Here is a 12,767-nt window from a genome sequence, read left to right on the forward strand (position 1 = left end):
ACACACACACACACACACACACACACACACACACACACACACACACAAATGGAATATTACTCAGCTATAAGAAAGAATGAAATCTTGCCATTTCAACAACATGGATGGAGTTAGAGAGTATAATACTAAGTGAAATAAGTCTGTCAGAGAAAGACAAGTACCATATGATTTCACGCATATGTGGAATTTAAGAAACAAAACAAACAAGCAAAGGGGGAAAAAAAGAGAAAACCAATAGACAGACTCTTAACTACAGAGAACAAACTCATGGGTGCCAGGAGTGGGGGAGGGAGATGGGTGAAATCTGTGATGGGGATTAAGGAGTGCACTTGTTGTGATGAGCACTGAGTAATGTATAGAAGTGTTGAATCACTATATTGTACACCTGAAACTAAAAACCCTATGTTAACTATACTGCAATAAAAATAAAACAACTTTAAAACACTTAAAAGATATTTAAAAAATGAGAACTCCATCATGACTATCTTTGCAACTTTTCTGTAAATTTAAAATTATCCCAAAATAAAATGCTTATTTAAAAATTAAGATGAAATAAATGAATGAAATACAATCAATCGCATGTCCTATTTAGCAATACTAGATACAGATGATTGTGAAAAGAGTGACAGCAATGATAATAAGGGAATAATTATGCACGTCTTCTATGTTAGTAGGAATACATTTGTGAAAAATAAAGGCAAATTCAAGAACAAAAGTCACTAACTTATACTGGCATAAAAGGCAAAAAACTTCACTGATGCTAAGCCATTTGCAGTAAAATAATAATGAGCCTGTGGGGAGGTGGAGGAGGAGCTGGGTGGCTGCTACAGAATGTTCCCTGGGGATACTGTAGAGCATATATTATATGCCAGTTCAGTAATGGCTCAATTCAGGAAGTGTACCCAAAAACCCCACAAATTATGTCCACCCACATTTCCAACTTTTGTAGAGGTGTTAGTTGTAAAAGGCACCAGGATCTCATGGCCCTAAAAACCCCCTTCCTAGTCTCCCTCGTTGGGATGTCCTGTCAGAGCCCCATCCAACACCAGAACCATATGGCCCTGGGTCCAGAAACCATCTTGGCATTACTAACCCACCTCTATGAGTTTCAAAAATCCAAGGAATACGTTACGGTTAAAGCCACGTAATACCCCATAGGTATCAAAACTGATTTCTTTGTTACTGGTTACCACTGCTTAAACTTGAGAGAAGTGGGGTCTTACCTGCTGGAAAAATGATACGGTCCTTCAAAAGAGTAGGCTAAAATAACCATCTATTAAGGCAACCAGGGTCTGCTGCCCCACACATTCCAAAGACCAGCAGTTCCCAGCATGTTGTCTTCAGAACTAGTGAGTCGGAAACTCTGGAGTGGGGCCCAGGAACCAGTGTTTTAACAAGCCCTCCAGCTGATTCTGATGCATGCTGAAGTTTGGGAACCACTACCATAGGCCATACAGTACAGTACTGAAAATCTGTTACCAGTAACCCCAAACCAGAAACATCTGTGGACTCAAGTCTAAATGAAATTTTAAATGAGAACTTCAGAGTCATGCCCAAAGCTTCTCTGTGTCAAAGCAGAACAGAGCCTAAATTTTTTCCTTAGTATTTCTTACCTGGAGGGATATGAAGTCTATACAACAGCTTAATTTTCTCATTCATTTCTCCATTATACATAACATCTGCAAAAACAGAAAAGAGACTGAGTATATGCAAATGGTTAAAGTACATTTGTCATGACACAAACTCACTGTGGAGAGAGAACTTAGTAAGGTCAATACTTATTGACCCAATACCTCGTTGCCGCTATCCCCAGACACACTATGTTTGAAATGAAAATGTAAAAGGTAGCAATTGGTCACTACTGACCGGCAAGATAACCTCGTGAACTCTGGCCTCACACAGTCTGAAAGATTTTAATTTTTTGTGCAAGGCTTAGGAACGTGGCTCCTAACAAGCCACCACCACACCCTGGGTACCGGAGGAGAACAAGGGCAATGACCTTGTATGTTGACAGTGTGGGCCCTTCTCACCCTCCTTAAGGAAGCATAAAATTAGACATGAGAGGAGCCTGCAGAGTGGTTTCTAAAATCACAAAATCATGTCAGGCCCGTGCCCAAATACATTTGATCGTGTGGGTCTGCCTGCTCCACAGTCCACCTTGTCTTGTGTTCATGGACTCCCGTCCCAAATTAACTTGCCACGGTGAAGACCCAAAGAGTCCTACCGAGACAGCTCACAAATGCTCTGAATTCGATCAGATGATCCATGTTGTCATCCAGGAGCCTGAAAGTCCTTTCAGCGAGGATCTCCGTGTGGGCCCCACAGGTCCAGGGCGAGACAAGCTGAAACAGGTGTGTAAACTGCCGGACGTCTATGCGGTACTGCTCTGCATAGGGCCTGCTGGGGTCATGGCGTGGGGCCACCGGCCTGGGCTGCTCCCAGTAGCAGCTCATCATGTGTTCTCTCTTAAAACAAGAGAGAGGGATCTTTGAGAGATGGTGGTCCCTGGAGGAGCCCGCACGCTTACAAGCCACGGTCCACACAGCCCTCTCTCAGGACTCACCTGGCCTTGGAAAATATGTATTGAATAAGCAATATTATAACACAAGTGAAAAAATTAAAGCACTTGCAATCTCATTACTCTAACCAGACATGTAAAACATTTCCCTTGTTACCTTCTTGTACTTCTTACCCACATGAATATGTAATTTTGACCTCTTTTTCTAAGGTTACTTTTTTCATGATGGCAAACTACACCTAGCAAAATTTACCGTTTTAACCATTTTAACCATTTTTTCAGTGTGTACTTTAGCTGCCATAGTGTTAATTCTAGGAGACCTAATTTTTATTCTATTGTCTCATAAAATCACACCTGGAAATGACAAAGCACTAACTGAACAAGTCTACAGAATACAGCAGAAACCAGTAGCATGGGTTGCCTGTCAGGAGGGAAAACGGGTGGGGACCCCAATGTAGAACCAAGTCCTTTTACTGCATACTTGCTTACAGGTTTTGAATTTTGAACCAAATGACTATATTAACAATTCAAAAAAACCAGAAAAAAAAAAAAAAAAGGGACTCAAAGTCTTAGGACTATACCAACAACTACAGCAATCAAAACTGGCCCTGTCCCTGAGGCTCGCCTCTTTAGGACCATCTTTTACACCCATACGAAATCACCTCCTGGGGCATCTCGACTCATAGAAATGGCTCCCAGTAACTGCAGGGTTCTTCACAATTTCACTGCCCTCCACCTGTAAGAGTGGCACAGACACAAGTGTGGATGCTGTAGTACGCAAGCACATATCCTTGGATGAAAACCAAAATGCCATTTCTAATTTTACTGTTGTGTTGGTTGGCAGCCGAATTCTTCAAATAGTCTTTGTAGAATTGTGAAAGATGCCACAGGAACTTTTCAGTGTGAAACAAAGGTCTAATGAATTTCCATTCCTAAAAGCCCCAGACATACTATGAAATTCCATGTACATTTGTGCATCCTGTGATGCTAAACACCCACAGAATCCTGCCAAGAAAACAATTACAATAAGCAAACCAAGGACTTGGCACTGTTGGACCTCATTAGTGGAACTGAATTTTGAAAAAATCAAAAACACTTTAGCAATACAGGCTACAGTTTGGTTTGTGTATCCCTGACGAACTCATCCTACAGAAACTGCAGCACCGGTGTCCAGATAAAGGCACAGAGAGCTCAGGGCAGCAGTTTATAAAGCAGCAAAAAACTGGAAACTTCAATGCCTCTCGATAGGTAAATGGTTAAGTAAATTATGGTTCAACCCTACGGTGAAACTGTACAGCTATTTAAAAAAATTTTTTAATGTTTTTATTTATGTTTGAGAGAGACAGAGACAATGTGAGTGGGGGAGGGGGAGAGAGGGAGACACAGACTCCAAAACAGGTTCCAGACTCTGAGCTGTCAGCACAGAGCCCAATGTGAGGCTCGCACTCACGAACTGTGAGATCATGACCTGAGCTGGTGGGATGCTAAACTGAGCCACCCATGTGCTCCGCAACTATACAGCTATTTTTTACATGAGAAAAGATCTGTATATATTATCTATAAAAATATCCATGATAAAAAAACTGCAGGCTAACATGTAGCATAATCTGTTATGTGTGGGAAAAAATGTGTGTGTGTGTGTGTGTGTGTGTGTGTGTGTGTGTGTGTGTGAGAGAGAGAGAGAGAGAGAGAGAGAGAGAGAGAGAGAGAGAGAGAGACATAGTATAAAAGGGAAAAAAAATCAGGAAAGATACTCACCAATTTGTTAATAGGAATTACCTGTACAAGGGTAGGACTGCAGGTGGAGACAGGATGAGACCCTTTCATTTTTGCTTAAAAGTTTCTTCTTTTTTTTTTTTTATGGGAAGAATAGGTATAATTTTATTTTCTTTGTTTTGTGATTTTTAATTAAAAGTTGAAAATAAGTCTTAACCAGAATATGGGAGCAAGTAAAATATTAAAGAGACCAAATAAACTTTTAAAAGTTTATTTATTTTGAGTAAGAAAGAGCAAGAGCAAGGGGGGGGTGGGTGGGCAGAGAGAGAGAGAGAGAGAGAGAGAGAGGGAGGGAGAATCTCAAGCAGACTCTATGCTGCCAGTGCAGAGCCCACTATGGGGCTCAAACCCACAAATCAGGAGATCATGACCTGAGCCAAAATTAAATTTTGGCTCCCAAATATTATTAAACAGCCTGATAATTCATTCAAGAGTGAATGAATTTAACAGATCATTAATAAGAGCAGGTTTATGGAATACATAAATAACTGTTTTTCAGGTCTTTGGTGTTTCCAGAAATATTCTGTGACACCAAGTTTGTATTATATTGTTCACATCTTACTGGGGGTAAGATTAATGATACTGTTCTCAATTTGAGAGAATAGGAGACAGACATCACAAATCTGAATTTATATAATTTGAAAGACTGCTTTACAACACGGATGGACCATGAAGGCATGATGTGAAGTGAAATAAATCAGGCAGGAAAAAAAAGAAAAATATTGTATTGATCTCAATCTTATGTGGAATCTAAAAACAAAATGCCAAACTCGGAAAAAGAAATCAGACTTGTGGTTCTCCGAGGCTGGGGTGAGGAGTGGGGGAACTGGGTGAAGTGGCCAGAAGGTACAAATTTCCAGTTATAAGAAGCACTAGGGATGTAATGTATGACGTGACGACTATAGTTAAGGGCTATATGGTATACTTGAAAGTTGCTAAGAGAGTGGATCCCAAAGTTCTCATCACAAGGAAAAATAATTCTTAAGCTTACTGTAGTAATCACCTGACAATATACGTAAGTCAAGTCGTCATGCTGCATGCTTTAAACTTACAGTGCTGGATGCTGGTCATATCAATAAAACTAAAAGAAAAAAACTGCATTCAAACCTTAAAAAACTGCTTTAAATTACCAATAAAAATAGATTTCATTAAGTATCAACCACATGGTTCATCTTGAATAGGAAAGAGTATGTAATGAAGACAGTCAGAGCTACTGCTTGTTAACACAGAAGGATCATGCCCATTCATTCCAGGCTTAGGGAAGGATGCAGTGAAGTTATGGAACAGACTCCTTATTAATAACCTATCATGTATTTATAAAGCAATGGAAGGGTATCTCTAGGTGAACCTTTCCCTGAGAAAATGAAATTCTGACTGAAAAGACCAGAGGTGTATGTAAAACCCAACTAGAGAACATTATACCCCACACAGTACTTAGGCAAGTATTATGACACATGACGTCGGGCTACGAAAGCCAAGGGAATTCAGAGAAGGCCAGAAGCATGGAGAGAAAGGACAGTCTGACAGGGCTCTTACGTGGTGGGGCACATGCAGACTCTGGGCCCAGAAGCACTGGAGCGAGTACATAAAAGTGCTGTACAACGCAATCAGACACCATGATTATCATGCTATTTTCCTGCAATTTCCTTTGGAAGTGTATCTTAAAAAATATTTTGTATTTATAGTTCTTAAGTTTCTATTTGTAGTTAGTCCTAAGAGTTGGAAAGCTAACTACAAATAAAATTTCATTAAGTACCAAACACATCGTTCACAGGAAAGACAGAAATAGGAAAACAGCTCTACCTTCTTTAAATACTCTTTGTATTAAAGATGAACATGGCTAGTATTTAATGACTTTTACTCATTTAAACCAGTCTTTTAAATTATATAAATTCAGATTTGTGTCAGGTCTTAGACTGAGAACAGTTAGCCTTAAATAAACGAAATACTTTCACGCTAAACAACACACTTGTCTACCTGTCTTTATGTTTCTAGTATTCCTTATTTTTCCTCCTTGAAAGTCGAAGAGAGGTGGGGGCTTGGGACACCAGTAACCTTTGACTTCATATTTTCTCTTCTCAACAGAGGAAACTATCAAACTTGAAGACAGGGGATGTTCATAGAAGACACGGATCTGAGAAGTCCTCCCTATACATCCTGCTCACTAGGAACGAGGGTGCCAGGACTCTAGGCCAACAGCCATTTCAGTGACTGCAGGCAAATATGCCACGACAGATGTGCACAAGGTTCAGACCACCTCTACTGCTCTGCTTAGAAGCACCTGACGTGTAGCTTAGTACTATTTCCATCAGTTTGACAATCTGAGTTCAGGAAGGACAGCAGCTCAGAGTCCCCACCAGGAAGGGTTCTGGAAGCCAGACTCCAGACTTGCTTCCTCCAACTGTCCTTTCTCCCCCTTCACTGCCATAGTGTCAGGTGTGGGTCACCTAAATCCTGCCTGTCTTCCCCATTTTCATCTGCTGTTTCAAGCAAGGACAGTTCTAGCAGGGTTATGGAAAATTTTCTCTGCTGCGTGATTTAAGTAGCAAGATCTGGATATCTACCTCAATATCCAAATATTAGAAATACGGTTTAGTATATTTAGTATCGTCAATGATAGACTCTAAGGTCATTTTAAAATGAGTAAGACTATGTGGCAACATGGAAAAGTGCTAGTAAGAGTATCAAGGGCAAGTCAAGTATAAAGGAACGTGCTCTATAAAGCCAAATATCAAAATATGTCAACATGTATTACGGATGGGAGTAGGAGTCATTACAAAGCATAGGAGGTGGTGATGATAGTAATGGTCACTGTTCCACGTACTCAGGCCTGGGAACTCCATGGAGAACCGTGAAGAATGGGTTACCGGCACCCAAGGCCCTCGGCAGAGCACAGCTCTCGTGTGTGAGCCGCAGGCAGGCGAGGAGAAGATGGAGCCAGCAAGTGGGGCAGCTCTGGCCTCTGCTGCCACTGAACAGGCGCGTGGCAGACTCCGCAGCTTCCACGTGCTCACCCACCCACCCCGGCAGGCCAACAACATGGGCTTGGCCTTTCACTCCCCCATTTGCCCAGAGTTTCCTACCTTGAATAAGTCATAGAGTTCTTCCAGGTCTTCAGGAAGAATGGAGACTTCTGGGGTAACAACGCGGAGCTTGAAAGAAGAATGAACAGCAATGGAGTGAGTTCTGTGCCAGCACCTAGGAGGATCGGAGGCACAGGGGGCTCTTCTTGCTCGTAGGGGGGCGAGGGGACGCCAGACGCCAGTCCCGTCTACCAGAGCAGCCTGTTCCTCTCTGACGCAAAGATCACCATATGGTAACTTTCTCAAGGTGTTTACCCTCAACCTTTCCAAATCACACATCAGTGCCTCAGGACAAATGTGTAGGTTCTGACAGAAGTCAAACTCTAGCAAAGACGGGGCTTGGGCAGGAAGTTCCGCCTGAATAACAACGAACACTGCAGGCCTTCTGTGCTAGGCATTTTATATATCAGACTTCATTTAATCCCAGATGCTGGGTATTAGTATCCTCATTTTACAACCGGGTAAGCTGGGGCTCACGGTGGTTAAACTGCTCACAGTCTGACTTGAGAACCTCTGCTGTTTCTATACCAGGTCATTCTAATTCAATGGGGGGTGGGTACAAAGCTGGCATTAAGTTTATGTATTTCTTTTTAGTAATCTCTACACCTAATGTGGGGCTTGAACTCATGACCCTGAGATCAAGAGTCGCAGGCTCTTCTGACTGAGCCAGGCAGGCACCCCAAAAGCTGGCATTCTTATGAGACCAACACGAGACCAGAGCTCAGGTTAGTGCCTGACTGCCATTCTGATAACCCTTGACTCACCACATTCTGCTTTGTGGTATCTTCATGGCCTTGGAGAACCCTGATCCTGTGCTTACAGCGCAGGTGCTCAATCTGCTCCACAGACTGGTCTCCAAATTTCTGCAGAGAAACAGAGAGTCACTCATGCACAGAATCCCTTTTTGCATACAAACAGAGGAAAGTAGTAGTAGTCAGGGAACCTCCCTCAAAACCCACCTGAGCAACCCACTTGAGCAAGTTTCCAAGAGGGCGAGGGTGGGGATGGGGCCAGGTCCAGTTACCTCATAGGAGTCCCGGATCAGGTCGGCAATGTCAGTCACAGGGTAGGGCTCCTGGTCATCAGAAAAAAAGGCATGGTGGCTGCCGACTGAGGGTCCGGGGCTGTCCTCATTCTTAATGTGATCTAGAAACCTGAGCACACAACCCACCTTTGAAGCACTGGTTTCCCCTCTCACCTGAGCACCACACCACACCCACTACCTTCACAGGGGCCGTGAGACATCTCAGAGCACTTTCAAACAGAGTTCATTTGTCTTCAAACACTGGGAGGAGGGCAAGGTAGCAACCACTGTGCTCCTTTAGAGAAAAGGAGACATCCCTAATGCCAGACTTGTTGATCTGGGCTCCATGGGTGGGTTTGCAGAGATCGGGAACTCTCTGGAAGTCAATACAAAGTTCTGTGCATACGTGCAATTGCAAGCTTCCACAGCGTTCTGAAAGGGAAACTCTCATCTGTCTTTCACCTTGCCCTCAGCTCCAAGAAACCCAGGTTCCAGTCGTCAGCCTCATGGGGCTTTTCTTTCACTGTAACACACCAGCCCCTGCACATCAAATGTCTGAAACCTCCAGCTAGCTGCCCGAGACCACCATTTCCTAGTGCCCACCTGCCCCATTCAAGGCCACTCTGAGTGTGTATCTCCTCAGAGAAAAGCGCTGAGAGCCCACTCTCCTCCTGTACCCTCTCACCAGCTGGAGAGGAGTGGGGAAGATGGCGCTTTTCACCACACACAGCCAACAGTGCCACCTGATAGGATGACAAGTGGCAGAGTGGAAGGAAAAATTCCACAATGACGGCCCTGCTGGGCACCTGCTGCTGCCTTTACCCATCATCTGTCTGGCAGAGCCCTCGGCTGCCCGCCTCACCCCCCATGAGCCCACCTGCTGAGGACCATGAGGGCCTGGCCATCGTCCTTGCTGCTGCACAGGCCCTCAGCGTTGGCTTCCAGCACGGCCAGCCCCAGCTGGAAAATGGCTTTGATCCCATCGTAGAAGAAGCAATCCACAACGCTCACCGCGCTCTCCAGAGGCATAATGCTGAGGAACAGAGTCAGGAACCACGAGAGAGAGATGGACGCTAGGGCTGAGAGGTCGTTCATGTGCTCCGCCAGCTCGGGGAGGTGCTCCTTGATGAGCTCCTCAAAGACTGACTGGTCTACCTGGGCCCCTGGAAAAGGCAGGCCATGGAGACTTGGTTGGGCAGGGAGTCACACTTTCTAAAGTTAGCCTGAAACTGAAACTAATCTGAGATGATCAGAACTATGAAACCAAACTGGAGTCCAGAAAAGGACTCACACTTAACTGATTTTTGACATTGACTAGGGTAATTCATTGGGGATAGTATTTTCACAAAATAATGCTCAATCAGAGGATACCTGTGGGGGGGAGGGAGGAGGGGGGTGAGAACCTCGAGTTCTACTTCACATCATACAAGAAAATACATCTGAAATGTGTCACAGACCTAAATATAAGAGCTAATACTATAAAGCTTCTCAAGGAAAATAGAGGAAAAAGGCAAAATTTCTTAGGACACAAAAAAGCACTAGCCACAGAAAAAGTTATAAATTGGACTTCATGAAAATTAAAGACTGGTGTTCTTCAAAAAACAATAAAATAATAATACAAACTGTGAACTCAGAAAATATTTGTAATACATGTAAATATTTGTAATACCTGACAAAGGTCTTGTATTCAAAACAACAACTCTTGCAACTTAGTCATCAATAACCAGTTTTTTCTTTAAATAGGCAAAAGATGTAAGGAGACAATAAACAAATGGCCAGGAAGCACAGAAAAATATGTTGAAGATCCTTAATCAAAGAAAGGCAAATTAAAGCCTCCATGACAGATCCCTTCTTACCCACTAGAATGGCAAAAATTAAAAAGACAATTCCAAGGACTAACAGGGATGTGGAACAGCTAGAACTTCTACATTGCTGGTGTGAGATGTGTGACTACAGAATATCTTGCTTTGAAAAACAGTTTCTTACAAAATTAAAAATACATCTAACCTGGGACCTAGCAATTCTACTCCTAGGTAAATACTCCAGAAAACAGACAAACTTTATTCACAAAGAGACTTCTACAGGAATGTGTATTGCAACTTTACTTACAATAAAAAACCTGGAAGCAACTCAAATCTCTACTAACAGGTGACTGGATAAACAAATCATGGTATAAATGTACAGTGAAGGGCTACTCGGCAATAGGAAGGAACAAATTACTGATGCACCAACAACCTCATGTTATACAAAGGAAGCCAGACACAAAAGAGATTACATTCTCTGTCATTACATTTATACCAAGTTCAAGAATGGGTTGAACTAATCTGTGGTGATGGAAATCAGTATCCTGCCACAGGTGGGGAAGGGGCAGAAGGGAACTTTGTGGGTTATGGAAATACTCCACCCTGCACTGGGTGGTGGTCACACAGTGTGCACATTATCACTGACAGTCTGCTGGTCACCGAGGAGTATGAACTGTGCCATTGCAACACCATCAACAGATGACCGCTTTGGCAACTTGCCTCCCGATGTCCCTGAGGTCTGATGAATCTGTACTACCATGTACAAGGTTAAACTGCCTCCCACAACATAAAGTACAAAGGGGAGCACTCAGGCACATGAAGGGAACCAGGAAAGACAGTCTAAAGTGTACCGAAAGACCACTAAAAGGCACCAAGTGGTCACCTCCTTCCCAGCTAACCCCCCCCTTTACTCTCAGTGGTCATCACATTCCCTCAGGTCTTTGAATACCAGTCTTCAGAAAGCATCTTCTTCCTGCCTTGCTCCTACATCCAGTCCTTTGCCAAATTCTGTCTCAAATTCGTTCTTTTGTTTCTGTTCTCACAGCTGCCACCCTAATATTAGGCCACCTCCAGAAAGGGTATCTAAGAGTATCACCAAGCAGAGGCAATTTTTCTGTCACTTGTCCACTAGGAGGTGCTGGACCACAAAATAATGCAAGTTCAAATCAGCCGTAAGAAGAAAAGAAGGTATCAAGTGTGTGCCTGAGAGCTGTGGGGTCACGGGTCTGCCCAGAGCCCAGCAGCAACAAATGGACCTTCTCACTATCAACATATGCAAGTGGTGGGGGTACGGGGGCGTTTCCAAGTGTGCCCTTCAGGTCCAGCCTCGAGGGTCGCCAGCACTGCTCCATGTGCCTCCTCTCCTCGCGGCGAAAGGGGTCATCTGTCTGCATGAGCTCCTTGGATACTGAGAGGAAGACCACCCTCCGTTTCCAGGCCACAGGGAAAAACCTCTCTGGTTTTCAGTCTTCAACTTATTTCCTGAGCCTAAGAAATTTTCTTTTCAGGTTACCTCACTACACCATTTTGCTAGAATAGTGCAGAGAATTACACCGGTTAGTTGTGCAAATTCAAGAGCCAAGCTGGGTTTGTACAGAGACCAGCTGAGCAGCACAGGGGATTTTTTACTGAGAACTGATGACACATGTCTTGGCCCAGGCTCTGTCCCTACTCCCCAAGCACAGAGGACGAGGAGGAAGGGGAAGGAGGCACATTACCAATGACTCGGTGGTTGAAGTAGTCGGGGAGCATCCGCTCACACACAGCAACCAGCAGCCAGAAGGCCTCCTCCTCCTTGGCATACAGCAGCAAAACGGAGGTCAGGATGTTCATGGACTGCTCGGGTTCACAGAGGAGGGGACGGTTAGTGACCAGGCCACACAGATACTAAAAACCACACAAGTCAGACTGCAGATGAGAGACCCAGGGCAGCCCAACCACACTGACACTCATGAGGTGGAATGATCACATTATCAACATGGTCCCCACAAGACACACCAGGCTGAGTGACCAGCCATCGTCCCGTTACTGTCCCCATCTAGTAATGCTGAGCCTCAGGCTCAGGTCAAATCCAACCATTCTGTATGTTCAAACACACACAAGACATTCACACACTGATTTTGCTTATTTACAGGAAAACAAAGTTTAAAGTCTTCTATTTTCAAATATCAGAAATGCCTCTAACCCCATCTCATGCTGGGGCCGGAGGGAGGGTGTTTTAATTTACTGAGTTTTATTTTGTGCTTCTTTACCACATCCCTGAGTAAACTTCCCGAGCAAACTCAGCAACTGCTCCGAGGACGTCTTACCTCCACTTGTGCTTCCTGAAGGAAAGGGACTGACCCCAAACATCTTTTTCCTCCCCAAACGGCACTGATATTTTTTTAAATAATCCCCACAACTTCTGTAGAGATCTAGAAAAATAAAGCTCCACAGAAGGGTCATCAGTGCCGTCCTACAGCGGAGGCCTGGAGGGGTGGTGGAGACAATCTGTCCTACCGTGGACAGCAACTCAGCATGTGCACTGCTCTTTGCTCCAAGCAAAGTTTCTAATTTCAAGTAAT

The 12,767-nt window shown here is 43.8% G+C and overlaps 1 protein-coding gene across 5 annotated transcripts in view; it reads right to left on the reverse strand.

Moving 5' to 3' along the window:
- Window positions 1-12,767, reverse strand: part of TBC1D8 (TBC1 domain family member 8) — a 119,440-nt gene that overhangs the window by 12,990 nt on the left and 93,683 nt on the right. For all 5 annotated transcript variants that reach the window (XM_040454048.1, XM_040454047.1, XM_040454052.1 and 2 more), the window contains 7 exons: window positions 11,922-12,039; window positions 9,279-9,564; window positions 8,402-8,531; window positions 8,142-8,240; window positions 7,378-7,446; window positions 2,225-2,465; window positions 1,614-1,679 (listed from right to left, as the gene is read on the reverse strand). In XM_040454048.1, coding sequence (XP_040309982.1) covers window positions 1,614-1,679; window positions 2,225-2,465; window positions 7,378-7,446; window positions 8,142-8,240; window positions 8,402-8,531; window positions 9,279-9,564; window positions 11,922-12,039 — 1,009 coding nt within the window. The remainder of the gene's footprint in view (window positions 1-1,613; window positions 1,680-2,224; window positions 2,466-7,377; window positions 7,447-8,141; window positions 8,241-8,401; window positions 8,532-9,278; window positions 9,565-11,921; window positions 12,040-12,767) is intronic.

Source organism: Herpailurus yagouaroundi, unplaced genomic scaffold, assembly GCF_014898765.1.
Source record: "Herpailurus yagouaroundi ecotype Mexico unplaced genomic scaffold, PumYag 210, whole genome shotgun sequence".
In the NCBI taxonomy this organism is placed as follows: Eukaryota; Metazoa; Chordata; class Mammalia; order Carnivora; family Felidae; genus Herpailurus; species Herpailurus yagouaroundi.